The 22,505-nt window shown below is 41.5% G+C and overlaps 1 protein-coding gene across 1 annotated transcript in view; it reads left to right on the top strand.

Moving 5' to 3' along the window:
* The window catches only part of LOC139662168 (patatin-like phospholipase domain-containing protein 7), a 31,917-nt gene that overhangs the window by 3,073 nt on the left and 6,339 nt on the right, over positions 1-22,505 (top strand). The window contains exons 7-31 of the mRNA XM_071540789.1: positions 63-203; positions 316-475; positions 1,194-1,274; positions 2,300-2,428; positions 2,633-2,713; positions 3,639-3,768; positions 3,951-4,022; positions 4,193-4,278; positions 4,902-5,057; positions 5,377-5,454; positions 5,828-6,033; positions 6,210-6,341; positions 6,555-6,678; positions 10,044-10,157; positions 10,918-10,984; positions 11,137-11,286; positions 12,200-12,263; positions 12,546-12,714; positions 15,144-15,326; positions 15,825-15,943; positions 18,152-18,308; positions 20,114-20,230; positions 20,444-20,513; positions 20,687-20,803; positions 22,330-22,478. Of these exons, the coding sequence (XP_071396890.1) occupies positions 63-203; positions 316-475; positions 1,194-1,274; positions 2,300-2,428; positions 2,633-2,713; positions 3,639-3,768; positions 3,951-4,022; positions 4,193-4,278; positions 4,902-5,057; positions 5,377-5,454; positions 5,828-6,033; positions 6,210-6,341; positions 6,555-6,678; positions 10,044-10,157; positions 10,918-10,984; positions 11,137-11,286; positions 12,200-12,263; positions 12,546-12,714; positions 15,144-15,326; positions 15,825-15,943; positions 18,152-18,308; positions 20,114-20,230; positions 20,444-20,513; positions 20,687-20,803; positions 22,330-22,478 (3,052 nt within the window). The remainder of the gene's footprint in view (positions 1-62; positions 204-315; positions 476-1,193; positions 1,275-2,299; positions 2,429-2,632; positions 2,714-3,638; positions 3,769-3,950; positions 4,023-4,192; positions 4,279-4,901; positions 5,058-5,376; positions 5,455-5,827; positions 6,034-6,209; positions 6,342-6,554; positions 6,679-10,043; positions 10,158-10,917; positions 10,985-11,136; positions 11,287-12,199; positions 12,264-12,545; positions 12,715-15,143; positions 15,327-15,824; positions 15,944-18,151; positions 18,309-20,113; positions 20,231-20,443; positions 20,514-20,686; positions 20,804-22,329; positions 22,479-22,505) is intronic.

Genomic DNA, 22,505 nt, shown 5'->3' with positions numbered 1-22,505 from the left:
GAGTCCATGTATTGAATAATGGAATTTGTGGAATCATTTTTGTGCGTCTGTCTACCCGGCAGAATCCTTAGGATTCGTAAAGACCCGCCCACACTGCAGCCCAAGGAGCCCCCCCCCTCCCTGCTGGAGGCTGACCTCACAGAGTTTGATGTGCAGAGCTCCAACCTGCCCTCTGAGGTCCTCTATATGCTCAAGAATGTCAGGTGTGTCTGTGTGTAAGAGAGAAATGGTGAGAACATTTCCCATTAAGTTAACTTTTCACATTATTTTCATAATATGTGTGTGTTCCCTATGTTTATCTACAATGTGTTTTAGAGTCCTGGGGCACTTTGAGAAGCCCCTGTTCCTAGAGCTGTGTCGCCACATGGTGTTTATTGAGCTGCAGGAGGGCGAGGGTCTGTTCAGGCCAGGAGACGACGACGACAGCATCTACGTTGTCCAGGATGGACGACTAGAGCTCTGCATCCATGAGAACGTACGTAGACAGCAGGCTGATTTTCAGTTGGCTTTATATACAGATTGATTCAGAAACTTAATTTGTTTTGGCCACAAAATGATTCTTGTGCCATCTCACATTTTATGAATAATGTGAGTAACTAATCCACTGCAGTTTCAATTTAATACTAAATTACAGGATTAACCCCGATCTGGTAGAAAGGAGCCATGAGGTTGCTGGTTCAAATCCCAGGGACAACTAAGAAGTGCTCTCCCTTCCCTTAACAGACTCTAATTAGCAGAGCATTGACAGAAAATGTTTGTAACATCATGACATGACCATGAGAAAAAACATGGATCACAATCATAACTCATCATTTTTCATCACTAATCGTCGTCTTATGATGCTCATACTGGGACACATAATCAGTGATAGTATCTGGGGTCATTGAGTGGTCATACGCACATGTGTAATTCCTTCCTCGTGACGTGTGGATTAAGTACAGTACATGTGCTGGCTGCTACCTGGACCCCATGGAATGTCTTGGAGAGATTTCTTAATCTGCATTAGGGCCTCTGCTGTGAATCAAACTCGCTATGCTTAGATGGGCTTTATCATTTGTCATGTGATGTAATATGCACACATTAGCCCTACTGAATTGTTGCTGCAAGACACGTGTGCACTTTACAGCAAAGTTTGAATGTTGACTGTGTTGTTGGCATTAGCCATTTATTGTATGTGTGTTTTCCTGTTCCAGGATGGCACAGAACCAGTGGTGAAGGACGTGCTCCCAGGAGACAGTGTCCACAGCCTGCTCAGTATTCTGGACATCATCACTGTGAGCTCCTTATTTCTCCTCCATCTGTGCGTCAGACTGATTTCTCTGCCTCTGTCCTCTCTTGTCCTCTAATCTGTCTCCGTCTGTGTCTCTCTCTTACTCTCTGTCTCTGTCTCTCTCAGTCTCTCGCTCTCCCTGTCTCCTCTCTACTGTCCACATCTCCATTCATGCATCTCTCTCAGGAGCAGTCCTCTCTGTACTCCCCATTCAGCTCAGTTTGTTCATCCATTACCCCCCTCCTCCCCCTTCTCCATACTCCTGTGTGTCAAGTAATCCATTTTTGTTGCTTTATTACTGTCATGCTCCATTTTGTTTTCATCCCTTCTATTGGCTTACTCCGTTTTTGTTCATCCATTCATGTGAATCTTACTGTCCTCCTTATCTTATCTTATCTTCTTCACTCAGAGCTGCATCTTTAGGGTCCCTGTGATGGTCAGGAATATCTAGAAAACTATGAAAACTAAATGTAATTGTTATTCCATGTCTTAAAATTGCATGGAAATTCTGAAAAAGTATGTTCATTTCTTCTGTTTTGTTGTTGTTAAAACTAATATATCTATAGAGTGTGGGCAGCCTAGTTGACAGTCATATTGCTTATAGTGAGCACTAACTGAAGTATTCAAACATTAGAAAAATAAAGAAATTGAGCTCTGGAAAAAGTGTGCAGTTTTGAAATGGAAAATGTGTCGGAACCCTGAACTTACATTACCAATCAAAACATGAAAAACAAATCTGTTTTAGTTAAGTGTTTACAACTATTACCAGTGTAAACAAACATTTACAGCTTCAGCATACATGTAAAACTCATGTTTATATGAAAAGCCTAAAAGCTCCTATAATCAATTTGAGAGAGGGAAAATTACCCTCAAGCCAGTGAATCATCATTTTTATAAACAACGCCTGATTGGGTGACAGTCAACACTGCAATCACAGATGCAGATGAGGCTTTTACCACTGTTCCCCCTTATTTTTTCTTCTTGGCTCCGTTGTCTCTTTTCTAATTGTTTTGGTCCTGCCTGTTCCAGGGTTATCCAGCCCCCTATAAGACCGTGTCGGCACGGGCAGCATCTCGCTCCACTATCCTGCGTTTACCTGCGTCAGCCTTTCAGTCGGTGTTTGAGAAGTACCCAGAGACACTTGTGCGCGTCATTCAGGTAACGGTTTGTCTAATACTAAACCTGCACTGGATTGTTATTTTCTGGGTAAACACCACATGCTGCCTCCATAATTGCGCCCTCTGGCACACACCCGTACCCTAAAAAATCTCATGGCTTTGATTTAACTACAACTTAATATGTAAAGAGGTTTTCCCCTTGGTGCTCTGTTTGCTTCAACGTTTGACTTTGTGTGTGTTCCAGATAATCATGGTGCGCCTCCAGAGAGTCACCTTCTTGGCGTTGCATAACTACTTGGGCCTAACAACTGAGCTCTTCAATCCGGTAGGAGGGAAATCAATTAGCGCATGCACACGCACACACACATACACACACATGCACACACAGAAGGACTCACGTAGAATACCTAAGCACCGCTAGTCATAAACTTGTACATACACAAGCAGGCAGACAGGCACATACACACTCGGACACACATGCAAGCTAATTTCACACAACATTAAGCACAGCATCATAACTCGGTACCTCTTGAAGCTCATTGTAAATGAATAACAGAGACCCCAACCGCTCCATAGTTAATTGGGAGGACACTAAGTTTTATTATCATAGTTTTTATAATGTATGTTTTTTTTCTTATGTACTAATGAGGATTAATGGCTTCCAAACATCCTCAAATAAACACTGATATCATCTTTTGACGTTCATGTGCATACTTGTGAGGTTATAAGCACGATTAGCATCCCTTTACTCAAGGGCGAAATGTTGCTGAAAAAAATTCACTAATGGAGCATCAATCCAGTGTGTCTTGTTTGATTGTCTCAGCCTTGGATGTGCATATATACTCTATTTCCTTAAGCAAAATCAGACTCCTGTCAGAAATGTTATGTCATTTTTTTCTTGGATACATATCTTCTATCATTTTGTGTATGCTTTGATCCAAAATGTCTGATGGTATCATGACTGCATACATTTTTAGTAGGGGCCCCAATGGAAATCAAATTATGGGGCTTTATAGCATGCTCTACCCTCAGAGCTACACACAATATGACTTTTTTCTTGTACAAAGAATTGTAGTTTGCCCACATATTGGTGATCATCTTAATATGACAATTGTACAATAATGTTTTATTTTTTTATATACTGTATATATATATATATTTTTTTTTTTCAGGATGCCACTAATGCAACTGACTAATGTAGAATAATGGGGATAGTTAACAGATATATTGTGTTGTTACCTAATTGACAGGAGCGTCAGGCGGTGCCCTTGTCAAATGTGAACATTGTGGTTGGAGAGGCAAATCCTGGAAAGATAAATCGCCGTCCACACTTCCAGGAAGAGTCACCCACTGGGACCACAGAGCCCTCCTCAGAGACAGGTCACACACTCACTCATGCACACATTAATCAGAACGTGCACTATACACACACACACACACACACACGTGCATATACTCAAAATGAATGCTGTACACACACACTTCAACACATAAATTGATGCTGTTTTCATGCATGTGATGGTGACTGATCCACTGTTGACAATTTGAAATACATTAAACAGATGGTGTGAAAGACAGCCCTCCAAACACCTACAGGAAGCCTCGTTCCATCTCTATGCCCACTGACAGCTCAGGTGGGTCAGCCATGTATATTGGCTTTACAGCGCTATGTGTGCAATTTTTGGAAAGAAGCGTCCACCAAACGGCATTTGTTCATATTCATTGACCTGCACGGATCACAGTCACTCATCTGCAAGCAAGGTCACACCCATTGCAAACACTCATAATCCTCCTTCTCTGTCAGGAGTTACAGGTAATGACCTGAACATGGCTTATGAACGAGCCAGAGTCACCATAGATGAGCCGCCATCCAGTCCTGTCACTCACAAAGTAAGCCCCACCCCCCTTCCTCCCACATCACCACCACTACTACCACCTAGGGCTGGGCGATTATTGACAAAATCAAATATCACTATATTCGAATACCTCTAGATTGATAATGTGACGATATTTTGTGGATGAGTATTCGTGCTTTCATAAGATATTTAGACATGAGAATTTTGAAAATTAGTAATGATCATTAGTAATCTGTAATCAGTAATAAGTGATATGGATATGATGAGCAGGTAAAGCCAATCATTGTTCATGTTACTCAGCCAGAACAGGCTAATAAGTTCAGAAAATTCTTTCACTTTACTGTAACACAGCCTTTAAGATATCTAGTGTCATATCATGATATCAATATTCTACGATAAATGGCCCAGCCCTACTACCACCTCTGACCTCCCTCCCACAATGCACTCTGGACACTGAAGATTCCTTACATTGAATTAGAGGCTGGCTTTGTGGATGCGGCGCCATCTCCTCACTTCCATTTTTTTCCTGCAACCACACATCACATCCATGATGCCATTCAGCTTGATGCTGTTGCTTTCATATGCTGTTTGCTCATTCTGTCCTTCCTTATCTGTCTTATCTGTCTCTCTCTCTCTCTCTTAACCCTCCTCCTGTAGTCCATTCTGAAGAAGAGTGTGACAATGCAGCACACACCCTCCGCTGTGTTTCACTATACGGACAGTGGGGGGCGCTCTGATGCCGTCCACCCCAGCAAGATCAGCGCTATCTTCCAGGCTGCTAAGAAGGACCTGCTGGGAATCATCCAGCTGCAGGTGAGAGAGCAAGGTTGAGGAATAACTTTGATCACAAACAAATTCAATTGTTATCACTATTCCTGGATGTTTCTTTATCCCTATTTTACACAGGTTTGACTGATTAGATGCAGGGTTAGAATTGTTTTTACAAGAGAAACTTTTATCAAATATATCAAATATAAACATGTATCATGCATATTGTACAATGTGACATATACATTTTATCAGAAAATAATGTCACTAAATTGATATGGGAAATGATCACTGTTTGGGGCAGTAATTAGGTAAACGTTGGGAGTATTTATGCACCAATTAGTATGTGTGTTTTCTGTTGCAGGACCCCACTCTGCTGGAGGGCAGAGTGACCCTCCATCAGGTCAAAGCCGGTTCTGTGGTGGCTCGTCAGGGAGACCAGGTTAGAACAACTTACAAAAGTTTGAACAACAACTTTAAAAAAGTTTGAACAACAACTTAAAAAATGCAAGGCTTTGTGACATTTGCAAACCATAAAAAATTCAGTCTGCCTTGAAATGTTGTTTCACCAGTGTCCCAAATGGTTGAGAACCACTGTCCTAGTACATTCTCAAAAAAGTGTAATTATAGGTTTGTGTTGTTTTGATAACCTCCCTGATGCATAAGGATCAAAAGAGACAGAGAAAAAAAATGAATCAATGAATTATACAGACAAATATGAGATGTGTTCCAACAGAACAATTTGGAGCTTGGCATTCACCATCAACCTGCCTCATCTATGTTCCTCTCTCCCCTCTCTCCTCTTGGTGCCTCAGGAGGTGAGTATCCAGTTTGTGATTTCTGGCCTGCTGCATGTTCACCAGCGGATGATTGACCGCGAAGAGGAGACCTGTCTGTTTGTGACCCACCCCGGGGAGCTGGTGGGTCAGCTGGCCGTCCTGACTGGAGAGCCCCTCATCTTCTCTGTCCGAGCCCACCGAGACTGCAGCTTCCTCTCCATCTCCAAAACCCACTTCTATGAGTCAGTCGCACATACACATACACATACACGCACCATTTTGTACCCATAGGCGTAGGATACATAGTCTTCATACACATATTTAGCTGTTTTTAAATTTGAATAGTTTGGATGAGTAATGAGGATGAATTTTCTTTGACTTTTCTTTCTGTGGGTCTGTGTGGGTGTTTGTCCCTCAGGATCATGCGTGTGGAACCAACAGTAGTGCTAAATGTGGCTCACACAGTGGTGAGGAGGATGTCGTCCTTTGTCAGGCAGATAGACTTTGCTCTTGACTGGATGGCGGTGGAAGCTGGCAGGGCCGTTTACAGGTAGACTACAGATGGCCTTTTTATGTCTTCTGCATTCTCTTTACTACATTCACTTAATTTTCTTCATTCAACTATTTGTATTTTTGGGACCAGTCAATCATTTTTAGATCCATTCCACACCAGTCAAGATGGAGGAAACTAAATTCTTTAATTAGGCTTGCTTCATTAGCTTATTTTTAAGATTTGCTGTTGAATTATGTGCGTCTCTCTCAGGCAGGGGGAGAAGTCCGACAGTACTTTCATAGTGCTGAGTGGTCGTCTGCGCTCTGTCATCATGAAGGAGGACGGCAAGAAGGAGCTGACAGGAGAGTACGGGCGCGGTGACCTTATTGGAGTGGTAAGGACTGTGATTTTGCGGGGCAAGATTTCTGTGTTTCAAATTTTGTATTCATTTTTGAGTCATACATATAAATGATTCAATATATTCTGAAGAGCACAGTGCGGATGAAATCTAGATCATGATGATGATCTAGATCAGTGATTCTCAACCTTTTTCATATCAAGGACCCCTAATTTAATACAAATTAAGGCCATTTTATCTCTCGGACCCAAATCTGAGAATATTTGTATTGTTAGATATGATTTTGTCCAGAATTCCATGGCTATCTGTATTGTAGGTAGAGAGATAATAGTGAAACTATGATCAAAATAGTCATTCTTCTACATTCTCTAGTTGTGTTAACTTCTTGTAAATGAAATGATGGTGAAGTTTAACAATTCATCAATTTGCTGGGGACCCCATAGAACCCACTTAAGGACCTCTGGTGGTCCCCGGACCCCACGTTGCGAACCACTGATCTAGATCAGGGTTTACGCTAGACAATTTGAATTCAGGATTCCAGACAAGATTTACCGGACAGATGTTATAAATAGGCTAGAATAAATCTAAATAGCATTATACAACAGGTAGTTCCGGTCGAGTAATTTGATAGGACATTAGGCATTCCATGAGTGCAGATATACAGTAAAACAGCACTGGAACGTTTTACCATATGTTTACAGGTGTTCTAATGTACAGTTTATGTGTTGCTTGGCAACACTTGATAGTGGAATCCTGAGGGAACTGTTTTTGTTGGCGGAGACGAATAAAAGACAAAAATCATAATCTGTTGTCTCAAATTACCATTAGCCTACTCGATAAATAGCTTTGTTTATAGAACTGTTGTATAAAAGCTGTATATCAGCACGGCGTGACTATCTTTGGCACTTGGCCTGCAGCCTCATGCCTACGTGCTGATATAGAGTATAACAGCATTCCCTCTTGTGTGATATTGCCTAAATAAACAATACAAACCAAATGTAATGATCCAACAAATGCATTTTATTAATAGTCGAGTCAACAGAAAGGAAACTACATTTTTTGCGGGTCTGTTGGCTGTCAGCGCTTGTACAAATCATTACAGGGAAAAGAAAATAAAGATGGCTTGAGGGTGCTAGGTTGGGACAAGAACTAGGTCTACTTGTTCTGCATAATAAATTTCCAGAGTTGACTAAGGGCGTTCTCCTAAATATTCATGAGTGTAGTGGAAGGCTACAGGTCAGCATGGCCTGTGTTCAGCTTTTCTGTTAAAGTCGATTGTCAAACAAAAATATGCCGATTTTGAATATGCATCAAGTGGATGAGGAAAATCATACATTTTCATTGCCAAGTTTACATATCATGGACTCAAACATCTATAAGTACTACAGCAGTACTTTATACATTCATACCTACTCACTGTCAGTAGGTACGGCACAAAAAACAGGTACTGACAACATACTCCTCACTGGCATACTGAAATACTAAAACTAAATAAAAATTCAACTAAATTTGAATATTTAGGAAAAATGTAAACAAGAATAAGTGCAACCCAGGTAAAATGGAAATCAAATCATAGAAATACTTCACCTATAATTACTCTTATATGCTCGTGCATAAATGAACAAATCAATAAACAAACAAAATACAAATAAAATAAATGAGCTAGCAGCCAGACAATTGAACCCCAGAGTTTAGCTTTAAAACTTACAGTTAATACCAGTAAAAGACTGAATCGCACCAAAACATCATATTTTTGAGAAGGTTTACTAATATTCATTTATCCAGAACATATCAAATAATTGAATGTATTTAGGACTGGAAAGAACGGTCTGGGGTTCATTTTGTTACAACTCCAAACACAATCAGATACAAGTCTGCACCAACACGTCCAGCTGGTCTGACTAAAGCTCTGTGGGTGTGCACACTACAGTTGTTTCTTTACTCATCTTGTTTGGTTTGATTTATTTTGAGCAAAAAGAAATACTGTATACATGTTAAAACATGCACACATATGCATACCTGTGCCGACAGGATAACACATGAAAGTGTTAAAATACTTTCTTCCCAATGTCGTCCTTGATTAGTATACAATTAATTAATAATGGGTACTAGTGCACTAGTGCTAGTGCTGTTTGTGGTCTAACCCTTTCTGGTACCCCTGACACCTTAGTTCATGCACAAAGTCACTTTGCTACATTCACCAACTTTCCTATTGGCTGATGTGGTCTGGTCTCTGCAATGATGCTTCTAATAATACCTGGGTTGATGGATGCTATGGTTACTGTTACCTGGGGGAGGGTAGCTGTAGTTGCAGTGTCTGTGATGGTGGGAAATGAGATGCTTACAAGGGTGGCTAGCACTCTGAGACATATTTAGCATCGCTGTGTTGACGTCATCATCACCTGGATGATGAGCTGGAGACATTTTATTTCTAGCTTTTTCTAACTTTAATGTCAGACTCTTTAATGTCAGAAATTCCTGAAAATAGCATAAAAAAGGCTCAGCATGTCATGGACTGGATGGATGAAGCAAATGAACAAATACCTATAACCTTTTATGTTGGTTGAAAATGTTGTACATCATGTTGTCATTTTGTGGATTGTTCTATAGGGCACTTTTTAATGCTTGGTTGCTTGAGCCTTTTGACCCTCTGTACACAGAGGGCTCACAGATCTTTATGGCGCCAGGATTGACCAGATACCTAAGGAAAGGTTATGATTAAAAACCAGGGGGGTTTTGACTACGTATTTATAGCTTGAGTGTCGTCAAGGTTAGAAATTTTCCATCCTATGAGAGTGGTTTTATGGCTGCAGCTGGCTGATGCGATGGAAGGGGCTTATCAGCATGTCAGGGAAGGATATAATGAACACAGCATCATTGACTTAGAGAAATTTTATTACACTCTTTGTGTTACTGTTTTTCTCCCTCTCTTGATCTTCCTTTAATAAAGCAGAAGTTACTCATGCTTGGAAAGCCTAGCCTAACAAAGTGAACTGAGGGCAAACCTCAGGCTGGACTGATGCTCATATTCAGCTTTTTCTTCATGTGTTCTTACCTAGTCCGAAGACCAGAGATGGTACATTATGACATAAAGCACGCACAAGTCTATTGTTAAAGCTACAGGAACTGGATATGGATTTGTTTTGACTCCCCCATGTACCAAAACTCCATGTCCCCCATGTCCAATTAACAAGCTACTTGTGAGTCTATGTGACTTTTGTTTACAAGCTGGTTCACTTGTAATTGGGCAGTGTGAACCTAAATGAACCAAATACAAAAATGCTAGAAAGTGAACTTTTCAACTATGGCTCAGACCAAAGAAAACAAACAGTAGGTGTGATCACACCCTAACATTTTCCTGACCAAGCGAACAATGTGATGTGTCCTCTGTTGCTCCCCAGGTAGAGGCCCTGACCCATCAGAACAGAGCCACCACAGTACATGCTGTACGAGACTCTGAGCTGGCCAAGCTACCAGAAGGAGCGCTGAGCTCCATCAAGAGGAAGTTCCCTCAGGTAGGCTGTACCTCAAGGAGACCGTGTCGATGATGTCGGTAGCAAGACTGGAGTCAGTTCTCTTAAATTCAGAAAAGAAAAGAAACCACAATTCATTTATTTTGATGGAGCGTCTGTGTTCAGTTATTTCCTTATATATGTGACAACCTTTTCATTCCAAAAGCTTGTAAATGAATGAATTCCACTTTTTGAATTGATTGACATAAAGTTGAATGACGATGGGCAGTTTGACCAAATTGATCAACTAGTTGGACAATAATGGGGGTAAAGATTTCCCATAATGCTTTCTATTATGTTTTTTTCTCTGAAATCTATTGGATGCATTACATGCCTTTTGTGTTTTGTTTTAATGAGGGGATGCTGTCCATTCTGATCCCTTCTGATCCCTTCATACCACCCCCTGATTATTATTACAAAGACCCCCCTTCTAAGTCTTCATGATGTTTTTTATGGTTTCATTTGTTAAAAATGTAATACATAGAGATCAATGCATCACACACACATTGCATTTATTTTAAAAGGTAGGCAGAGGAAAGACAAATGAAATATGTTTCAATAGTGTCAATTTGCCTTCTTGGAATTCTACTAGCAAAGGATGCTTGATAGTAATTTTCACATTTTCTGTCGCAATGGGGCTAACCCTGTTCAGTGGTGGGGGTGAGGGAGTGAAGCCTCTACCACTGCTGTGTGAATGGTAAGGAAACCACAGCTGTCTGTCTGATGAGTAACACAGCCACTTTCTCTGTGTTGTGCGTCTCAGGTTGTCACCAGGTTGATCCACTTACTAGGGCAGAAGATCCTCCAACAGGTCAATGGCCCTCTGACAGGTGTGTGAGCGTCTGTGTGTGTGCTCCCACGTCAATAGTGTTTGTTTTGAGCTTATCCTGTCCTGTGTTTTAGCTTATATTGTCCAAACAAGTGATTTTTTTTTCTGTAACTTAATGTTGAATGGTAAGTACACACATATGCATGTCCCCAGCTCGCAGCCTGGCCCTCCACACCCCAGGCAGTAAGTGGGATGCAGGGAACCAAGCCTCCAACCTCTCCACTGTGACGGTGCTGCCTGTATCAGAGGAGGTCCCTCTCACCGCGTTCACCTTGGAGCTGCAGCATGCACTCATCGCCATTGGTAAAAAAAAACCAAAAAACACTTGCAGACACTTGACTCTACTTTTTTGTGATGGCGTATTGATTCCAGAGGGGGAAATTTGTCTTTTCGTCTGCCACATGGAGGTCAGAGCTCAGGGTCAAGGACACTTCAGCTGTACAGACAAATGGTGTTATGGGTAATTGATCGTGGAACCTTTACAGTTCCTGGATGGTCTCTCTAACCACCAGCCCACCGTTCTTCCTGCGTCTTCTTGTGCATCTGTCTGCAAAATGCATACTACACCTCCACACACACGCATACATCAGACACACCATCTCAACAGACACAATTGTCCTATGTTTCTTTCCTCATAATACAGACACTCTCCTCTCATGCTCTCACATGCTTTCAAGGCTGTGTGACTCACTGATCAGCAGCCCCTCTCTTCTTTACATGCCACAGCTAAAGTAGTGGGTAGGATGTGGCTGGTGTGACATTGTGTTTATAGGTACTCCCTGCTAAGATTTAACTACACTGGCTCTGCCTAGTAGATGAATTTATGATTTCCTATTTCCCCATGTCCTTGAACAAGCCGAACTGGGACTATGTCATCAGGACAGCTCTTCCCCCTGACTAGCAAGTTGTGTGTGTGTTTGTGTGGACTTGTGTGAGTGTCTAGTGTCTGAAGCACACGGTTGATTCATGTTCAATCTACACAATTAAGGAAGTAGGTTTTCATTACAACAAGAACATTTAAGGCTTTGTAGAGAGGAGTGACAGTGACAGACTTGTGTGTGTGTGTGTTGGAAAAAAAAGCTACTTTTTTACCTCTCTTGAAAGTGAAAATAAAAGGAGTAGCACATTAAGGCAAGTCTAACTCTGGTGGGTTTAGTAATGTGCTTCTACTACAAACGGATTATCTACTATAACTGCTGTGATCTTTCATATACAGGTCCCACTCTTCTACTGACCAGCGATAGTATCAAACAGCGCCTTGGAGCGGCTGCACTAGACAGGTAGGTTTTGTGACAGCTCAGAAACATATTTGCCTTCAGTGCACCCAAAAATAAATAATGATAAATAGTCTTGAACAAGCCTCGAATATCACATTTCAGAAGTCTGGTAATCTTTTCTTCTGTTTGACTCACTGCCTGTTGGTCCATTTTTTCCCTCTCTTTCTATCTCACTCATTAAATTCAGGTCAAGTATGTTTAATTGGCACAGCAGCAAAATAGACCTACACTGTGCTGCCAGCTAAGCAACTCAGCCTGTCATTAACAGACTCCTTTCTTCTCCAGTGTCCATGAGTACCGTCTGTCCAGCTGGCTGGGCCAACAGGAGGACATCCATCGTATTGTTCTCTATCAGACAGACTACACCCTGACCCCCTGGACTCAGCGCTGCATCCGTCAGGCTGACTGCATCATCATCGTGGGACTCGGGGAGCAGGACCCCGCAGTCGGGGAGGTGAGATGTTGGGTGGAGGGCAGGTGAGAGGTGGATGAAGGAGGCAGCGAGGGGAGAAGAGAGGGGAGACAGGTGAATAACCTTCAAAGGTAGCCATGGATAACGGAACAGCCCTAGGAGTCCAGTCTTCGTTTGAGGAGTTTGTTCTCTGAAGGTCTTCTACAGCTGGAGCGCAATATGAGCATCAACCTATTCCCTATTTTTCTGTGCAGAGAAATCGTCATCATGAGTTTTTAACTGACTATAAGCTCATTCTGCACTATGTGACTGTGTGAGTTGCTTAGCATGCACAGATCTTGGCAGAGTAGGTTGATGTTTGATGTGGGATTAAGGTCAGTACTGATCATTACGCCCTTGAATCATGTTTCTGCCCATGGGTTTAGCCGACTTAATGGTCACAACAGCTGTAAATGGTTTGTGATTTGACCCCGGGGCAGACGGGAGAAGTGAGAGAAGGGTGTACGGATGTTGTGAAAGAGAGGTGGGTGGGGAGGGAGGAACAAGGAGGGGGAAAGAGGTGCAAGTTCAACTGATGAAGCTGGAGGTAATTGCCTTCGCAGGGAAAAATAGGCATGGAGAAAGGAGAAGAATGTATTCACTTTCAACAGGAGATGGGGGGGGGGGAGAAATGGAAAGATGGATCAATATTTGCTTAGACGCAGAATGAGTCATAGCTCTGGGTTGATTTTATCTTCCTAGGCGCACACACACACACACACACACACACACACACACACACAGCTTCTCACCTTGCTCAAACACTAAACCTTCAGTAGAGGACCTATTGACTGCAAGCAGAAATACGGTGGTGTGGGACTAGGTGGCAGATCGGACTAGTTAGCCTTTATTAGACTACTCTTAAGTTCGTTTAGGTACGATGGCCACAGCTGGAAAATTTTACCCACAGCTATAAAAATGTGAATGAAAATTCAATCAAAATTCTGTCGTTACTGCTCAGCCTGCCCCCAAAAAAATAACAGTTACCACTGTAATTACAGCACAACTCTTCATGTATCATGGTATAAATATCAAAATAAGAGCGCTTCTGGAATTGATACTGGCATGGGCCCGAGAGCACCTGGATCTCAGAACCAAAACTACTCCCACCCCAGACATTTACAAAAAATTCAACAGGAAATACTGATGTACTCCTGAATGTACTCTATTGGGTCTTGGACAATATAACACACAACATTCAGTTTCCTTGTACAAGTATCAGGGCATTGGTTGTATATATAATACAAGTATTATGCTAAATCCCTGGGTGATCTGGACTTTGCCCCTGAACACTAACTCCTAAGCACATACAAGTGCTGACCTCTTGGGCGATAATTCAATATTATTGTTTGTCGTCTTTCAGTGGAATCATATTGTGATGAAATGGTGATTTTGGGTAACCTGATGCGCCAGATGGTTTGTTACACAGAACCATCTGGGAAGTCGTCCTTGGAAACTGTTTGGAAAAGGGCAGGCACTTTCAAAAAATACTTGGCAGGTGATTGGATGAACCATCTGTCTATCACCGTCTATCACAGGCTAACTTCAGCCAATCAGATCAGATTGCCGAAGCCAGTCGGGAGAAGAGCGAAAACATCTTTTCCATCCAGAAAAGCCTTCAGTGCCGTTCTTTGCTCTTCTTTCAATGAAGAAATAACTGATGTTATAGAAGCATCTACGCTAGCCTCTTTAGGAGCCGCCATTGTTGTGAATGAACGCTTCCCGCTGTCGCCACACCTAAACCACGCCCGTAGCTGCCCTCATAGGATGCTGATTGGTCCGAACCACTGTGGTTCGGCCACAAACGCATAACTTGAAGCCTGGCAAGATGGATTCTCGCGTGATCGTGATCTCACGAATCCAGCTGCCTTGCAAGGATTAGATTTTGGGATATCGTGACACAATTCTGCTGTCTAAACTGATGATAACAAGCAAATTTTGTATGAGGTATGGTAAGAATATTATTTAAAAATTTCAGTTTTGTTTAACGTCACACCTAACATGTCTAACCAGGTCTCTCTTGAAAAAGAGATTGCATCTCAATGAGACCTGGTAAAATAAAGGTTAAATAAAAACATCACCACTCACTTCAACGGGATGAACATTAATTTGATTATTTTAACATGTGATTTTGCATATGTGAGCCATATTGTCATATACATCGATATAAAAAATCTTCATGATTATCATGATATCGCCCATCCCTACCTCTTGTTACTCCCTTAGTCATGCTGTTGACTTATCATTAGTCTCTAGTCGTCACAGATCTCTAGTATTCCTCTTTCTGGGCTGATGCAAAATTGTTTTGTCATTTGGGCTTTCACTCAAAATCCTTAAACTCCATCTATGCATGCAGTACATAGGAGCCACTCAAAATAAATGAAAGTGTATACAACGTTCTAAAACAGCTCTGTTTGATGTCTTCCCTCTAGCTGGAGCGTATGTTGGAGGGAAGTGCAGTGCGTGCCCAGAAGCAGCTGGTGTTGTTGCACAGGGAGGACGGCCCCCCACCCAAAGGGACCGTGGACTGGCTCAATATGCGCAGCTGGATCTCCAGACATCTCCACCTCTCTTGTCCCCGTAGGGTGTTCTCCAAGAGGAGCCTGCCCAAACTGGTAGGCCCGGAAAATATGACCACAGAGTTACACGGAGAGACAGACGCACATGAGTGGCATTAATGGAATATTTATGCTTTAAATATTATACATTTTGGCATTTTCTCAACACTGAAACCTCCTTTTTCCTCTTATTTCTCATCTACCTGTAATCCCATGAATCAAAGCCCTTCTTCTCTCATCATTCTATTTCTCACCTCTCTCCCTTCATCTGAGTCATGTTGTTTTTCCTCTTATCTCTTTCTTCTCTCCTGTCATCCTTTTATTTTCTCCTCTTCATCTGGGTATTCCCCTCTCAACCTCTCATTTAACATTTTCTCATGTTCCTATCTTTTCATTCCTTCTCTCCTTTCTCTCTCTCTCTCTTATTTCATATCTCTGCTGTTTCTCTCATCCATTCAATCCTCCTTCATCTCAGTTCTCATCCCTCTCGTTCCTCTCACCTGCTCATTCCTTCTCTGTATTTTTATTACAATCCTTGTCTTTCCTCTTTCTCAGAGGGAGATGTATCAGCGTGTGTTCCAGAAGCCAGCAGACCGCCACTCTGACTTCTCCCGTCTGGCTCGGGTCCTCACCGGAAACGCTATTGCCCTCATCCTGGGAGGAGGAGGGGCCAGGTAACACCCCCCCCAGACACACACACTCCAACCCCACATATTCATCATCAAAAAATTTGCAATTATTCTGTATAGGAGAAATTTGTGCTCTAAGAAGTCAAAAAATTATTTCTTCCATTCCTGTAAACACTCTCTGAAGCGTAGCTTACTCATCTAGTCTTAGTAGTATAATATTTTGACTGATCTCTCTTAGGCCTGTAGGGGATTTATCAGTCAAATTTGTAGGTCGGCATTTACACTTCAGCCTTGTTCCTGTGCCAAAGCTCTCCCTTGCCGCCTCTCGAGCAGCTACACGTGCGGGACAGAGTATCCCCAAAAAGAGGTGTTCCCTGACATCTCCATGTCTGCTCTGGAGAAAAGGTGGTGTAAGTACAGCGGCAACTGGATATTTTTGATTAGCCTTGTGTTCAATGCCCACTATAAAGACAACAGCTTCATTTTATTTAGCCCAACTGATAGTGTATTCAATCCAGGCAACATCTAAGGCCTCAAAACATTTCCAAATTATAGCACCTGATATTGAAATCAATATCTATTTAATCTACGCTGTGTTTGTCTTTGGGCCTATAGCATTTTCAATCTTGAAATTAAGCAGAAGTGTTTCTCTTAAAGGGAATGTGACTATGAGGGATAATTTAAATATTGTCCCAACTAGGAGCTACACACCTGTGTAGCACAAGTCAGAGTATCCCGTAGTTTTTGTCTTGGCTGAAAGCTGTAGGCACATGACTTGTGTTTGCTAACTCTGAATCGGAGCCTTAGTGAGCTCGAGGTGCTGTGCTGAGGACTCATTTTCAGTGTGATTTGTATACTCAGTTCTGTTGGTCTAGCTGTGCTGTGATTAGCATGCTATCGGTTTCAAAAAATACTCAATGATCCCAGTAGGTTGCAGCAGGTATGGTAATATAATCTGTTTGATTATAGCCATATTCCATCACTGCTTGTGTTTTTATTATTGCTAGTATAAAAACTTAGTCACTGCCATTTAGTATTTAACCAGCATTTGTCACCAACGCATCGCATACTCCCACTGCTCGCCTTGTGAAACACCAACCTATACACGATATATATTTACTTTATTATTATTATTTACCAGACCCACCCACTGAGCTCTGATTTCTGATTTCATGGGGTCTTTAAATTTAATAGGATAAGGAATTTGGATAGGAAGCAAAAGCTAGTCAAGGTTTGAGCCTAGTCCTAGACTAAAAAAAAAATCAACATTGAAAATTGAAATTGGAAAAAAAAACAACTTACACTTACAAAGTAATACTGTCTGTAATATCTTACTTAGTTATGTGTTATTTAATTTGCCCTCCACATATACTGCTCTCTGCCCCATGACCAAAGACCTTCATAACTACTCCCTCACAATGATTATCATAATTTCTGAGCTTGAGCCGTGTTCCTCTCCTCATAACCATTATTATCCTTTTCATTTTTAGCCCCATGAGCAGAAGTCAGTGAAATGGAAAGTTCCAATAAAGATTTATGTAGATTTATTGTAGCAATCCTTCTAGTGAATACTTTTCTTTTCAGCCACTTTTTCCTCGATCTTATTTTTCTCATTTGTTTCACCCTTTCTGTTTGTCTGTCCCCTTTTTCGTGTTCAGGATGCTTCAAGGTTGGTTCTCCTTGCCTCTCTTAATCTTGATTTGCTTTTTAACCAGAACTGTTTGCACAAGCCATTTTCCTTGTGGAATCACAGTTTTGTTGTTGACATTCTTGTAACAGGCAAACATACTGTAGACATTGCAAGTAATCTAAAACAATATCAGTGATAATTGGAATTGCAATGAATAATCATATATGCATATAATATATTTTACTTCATAATGAAATTGCTTATGAAAAACATGAATACAGGAAATGTTGGGAGTATTAGGGGGCATTGCACCCTTGTTATTTTTTTAAATTTAAGGTCCTTCCAGCCTTTTCTGTGTGCACTCCAATTCCACGGTAGAGAAACTTCGCCATCACTAAATTCAGATGCCCCCAAATAATTTTGTTTTGCAAATCGCAGTGGCAGCCGCTAATGAGTGTCGAATACACCCGTGTCAGTCTGTGCCTGTCTGTGCATGTGGTATGACTACGAAGAAATCGGCATGAAAACAATTCAGTCTCTCTCTCTCTTTCCCCTCCTCTCTCTGCATGTCTCTCTCTTGCCCTCCTCTTTCTCCGTGTTTATTTATCCTCCCTCCCTCCCAGGGGCTGTTCTCAGGTGGGGATACTGCGTGCGCTCAGCGAGGCAGGCATCCCAGTGGACCTTGTTGGCGGGACCTCTATAGGATCCCTCATGGGGGCGCTATACGCTGAGGACCGCAGCCACAGCCGCATGAGGATGAGGGCCAGAGAGTGGGCAATGGTGAGTCAAAGTGACAACCAGTACTTGTAAACACACTATGTATTTAATGCTGATACTAGTTATGCAATAATACAATTTCCTCAACATTCACATTTAGGCTGGGAACACACTACACATCTGAACAGAAATTAGACATCACACACTTAAACACTACCAATGTTTGGATTACCACCTAACCCTCCAGTATTGTAAAAACATGAGCTCTCACGCTACAACACCACAAACAAACATGGAAGGCGGAGCATTTTTCTTTCCACACTTGCTGTATTTTTGCTCAGCTTTCATTGGGTCTTGCTGGATTTGATGCTGTATAGTGGCGGATTGATGAAGTTTCCAAATTCAATAAGGGCACTTAGGTCGTCAGTTTTAATTTGGTCTTTCTGATGAGTTGTATCCTCTTGTAATCACTGGTGTTTGATCATCATTGATTTGGCACACTACTCACAAAACCTCAAGGAGGTTTATTGAAGATGTCAACATAATAGGTTCTTGTCCAAGCAAAGCAAAAGTTTTTTGTCCAAATAAAATTGTTGTCCAATTAATTGAGTTCTTTTAGGGGGAGGATATTGGACTAGCCAGGTCAGTATCTTCTTTCAAATGTTCTCTTAAAACACACTTTTTCGACTTGCCTTTCCTAATTGAGGTCCTTGCTCCACACCTTCCAAGGAATTATCTGACCTTGAATATTTGCATTAGTAGTGATTTTCAGCATGTTATGCTCTTATTATATAATTATTATTATATTGCTTCAAGTTTTGTTGGTTTATGTCAATTGAAGGTATGTTGCTGTCATTTCACTGTCTTTGGCCTTTTCTTGTTTTATTTTGTTAATGTAAAGCACAGAGCCACCAGCCAGACTGTTTTCCATTGTTTCATTTTACTTTAGCACTGTGTTACTTAAGAAGAAGCTTAGCAAGGGAACCTGATCATTGTAATACAATCCCAAGGCCACCCAACCCCTTCTAATGGGACAGACCTCCACTACTCTCCATTGTAGTCCCCTTTACCCCAGGCGGTGTGGTGGGACACACTTACCTAACTAACCCTTCCAAATTTGTTTCTCTCCAAGCATCAGCTTCATCACAGGGTAGTTTCTCAAAAACTGTTTCATTAGATGGTACACAGATTAAATCATCACCATAGTAACTATAGAATTATTAACATTCATTCATTTGACAAAGAAATGGTAAATGCATTAATTAACATTTTATGAGGGAAATTATTAGATGTAGCAAATAGCTGCCTTTATTTAAAAAAAAAAAAAAGGTGTAAATGTTTTCATTTACACAAAGTATTAAAAAGAAATCGTGTTTGGTATTGGTATCAAATTCAAAGTACCGATATTGTAATAAAAAATTTCCAAACTATGCCAAGTCCTAGCCCCAAGCGAAGTCATCTGTCAGAAGAACAAGAACACTGTTCGCTTGGTTTAAATGTTTGGATTTTTTCCACGGAGTGAATGTGTGTGTTGTCAACACTTTTCAAATTACTAGGAAAATGGTTTAGTTCAGTCTCGGAATGAAACTTCCTCCACCCAGCTGAATAGACATACTCATGTGAATTGGAGGTGTCAATAGGCCAATCATCAAAACCAGGAGGAGGCATAACGGGTTACAAAAACATTTATATACAGACAAAAACAGAAAATCAAAATGCCCAAAGCTAACAGATTTTCTTCTCCACCTAAACTAACCACTTCCTTTTTTTAAGCATGAAATCTCATTTGCAAGATATGGGGGATCTCGCTGTCATGTCTAGAGGAAAGAAAACTTTCTGACCTTACTCTTTACTTACTTTCCCTGTAGGAGATGACATCGGTGTTTAAGAAGGTTCTGGATTTGACCTATCCAGTCACTTCCATGTTCTCCGGTGCTGCCTTCAACTCAGGCATCAGCAACGTCTTCAAGGGCAAACAGATAGAGGTGAGCAAGAGCGGGGTCAGTACCTGAAGATAGTTTTAAAATCCCCAATCATTAGCGTCAGAATTTAAATGGGGGCTAATGAAGAGGGCACAGAGATGGCAGTCAACTAGTATTAGCAGGTTAGCATCCAAAAATATCTAGTGGTGGTACAGGCGAAGTATGTTTATCATGTATGCCGATCTGTTATATTGACGTAATCTGCTGTGTATGCAGGACCTTTGGATCCCGTATTTCAACATTACCACAGATATCACCGCCTCCGCCATGAGAGTACACACTGATGGTAGGTATATGAATGTTACTGTCCTCTTTCCCTCATCTATTAGGCGATTAGTACCTCCTCAGCTGATTTAATGATAGGTTTCATTTTCTTTTGATTCAGTTCAACTGCTTCCAATTTAATACAAAGTGCTTTATGGGCATAAAACTTAAATAGCTGTCTCTTTCCTGTGTGAGGTTCTCTGTGGCGGTATGTGCGTGCCAGCATGTCTCTGTCTGGGTATCTGCCTCCTCTCTGTGACCCCAAAGATGGACACCTGCTGATGGATGGAGGCTACATCAACAACCTGCCAGGTTTCATTGCATTATTTCTTTTCAATTTTTAATACTTCATACATCTCAGCATTCTTGCTCTCTCATTGCCATGCCATACTTGCTTATGTATGTTTTGATGTTACTTGATCAGTCGTTGGTTTTGGTTTAAATCCATTGATTAATTTGATTGTTTTAGTTTAGTTATATTGATTGATCCGAAATAGGTAAGATGCATGGGACATTAACACCATCCAAGGGCAAAAAGTTAGAGCAATCATGATTGAATTACAGAACTGACTGAGGCAAAGAACACGGTATGGAAGTATGCTAGTTTCCTGAATGAAAGACTGACTACATAAAAACTGGATCCAGATGGACTCTGGTTTAAAAGGCTTTTTGTTTGCATTTTGTTTTCTTACACAAGACAGAAGCATAATCAGATCCAAGCAGAGGAGGAGAATAGGAGAGAGTGTGATGTGATTTAGGAGGGAAAGGAAGTTATTTTACAGCGAGACAAGAGTTTCTTAATGAGTTGATAAGGATTGACTCCTTATCTCCTCCTGCTGTCCTTACTGGGGTGGGAAGTTGGCTCTCCATTGCCAGGAGGGAGGAGAGTCGAGACTTAGGTGGGTCAATGGCCAGGTTGGTGCAAGGAGGGGAGAGCTATGTGCCAGGCTAGACCGCTGCCTGTAGGTCTGGAGGTGCAGCTCCTGTAGTAGCCTTGTGAAATTAGTCAGTGACCCTGAGGAGGAATGAGGAGTCTCATTTGGTGAATGTTGTAAACCTGCAATTCCAAGTTGTAGCTTCAGTACAGGTGTTGCATGACATTGGTTTGTCTAGGATCATAGAGTCTGGGTAGGAGTTACTGTGCTGTTGTCAGTGGTTATGGAGAGGTCTTGCAGAGGTCAGGATTTTCCACAGCAGAAGAGCAGCAACATTTTCTGATGGTTGAGTTTGAGGTGGTGGGCAGACAACTGGAGATGTTGGTTAAGCAAGTAGGGACATGCACCTCAGCCTGTGTGTCAGAGGAAAGAAAAGTGGAGTTGAGTGTCATCAGCACAGCGATAATAAGCATATTTGGAATGAATTTATTGACAAACAGATTGCTTGGATGTATAATTTCCGATCAATGCAGAGCTTTATAATAGGTCTGGCGTTAAATTAGTTACTAGAGAAAAGGAAAGCTCTTATAAAAGGTGACTAGACCATTTCTTTGGTAAGATGCATTAGTAGGCTAATACACAATGAGAAATTCTGTAATCAAAAATAAGTGCACTCTATTGAGGCAAACACCTCCTCTTTGCTCTTTGTTACCTCTGTGGTTTTACTTCTCAATAACCGTTTGTTGTGTGTTTTCCCTTGTCAATGATCAAAATAACTGATGTACACTGTAACCTCCTGATCTATAGGGAGACATAAATATCACACCTTCTCTAAGCTCGGGGCCTGGTGGGCTACGATGTCTGCCATGTACGTACGATTCATCATTTTGCATCCAGCTCAAAGCAATCATCAAGTCATCTCCTGTCCCACCTTTCTTCCTGCGTTTCCCCATATGCTCCCAGCTGATGTGGCGCGCTCCATGGGAGCCAAAGTGGTGATAGCTATTGATGTGGGTAGCCAGGATGAAACCAACCTCACCAATTATGGCGACTCACTCTCAGGCTGGTGGCTGCTATGGAAACGCCTCAACCCTCTGGCTGAGAAAGTCAAGGTAAAGGATGAGATGGAATGGAATAAA

This window comes from Centroberyx affinis, unplaced genomic scaffold, assembly GCF_046629955.1.
Source record: "Centroberyx affinis isolate AG114_WGS23_722 - 3 ecotype Tasmania unplaced genomic scaffold, CSIRO-AGI_Caff_v1 ptg003720l_1, whole genome shotgun sequence".
Classification (NCBI taxonomy): Eukaryota; Metazoa; Chordata; class Actinopteri; order Beryciformes; family Berycidae; genus Centroberyx; species Centroberyx affinis.
This window is presented reverse-complemented; position numbering and strand designations above follow the sequence as displayed.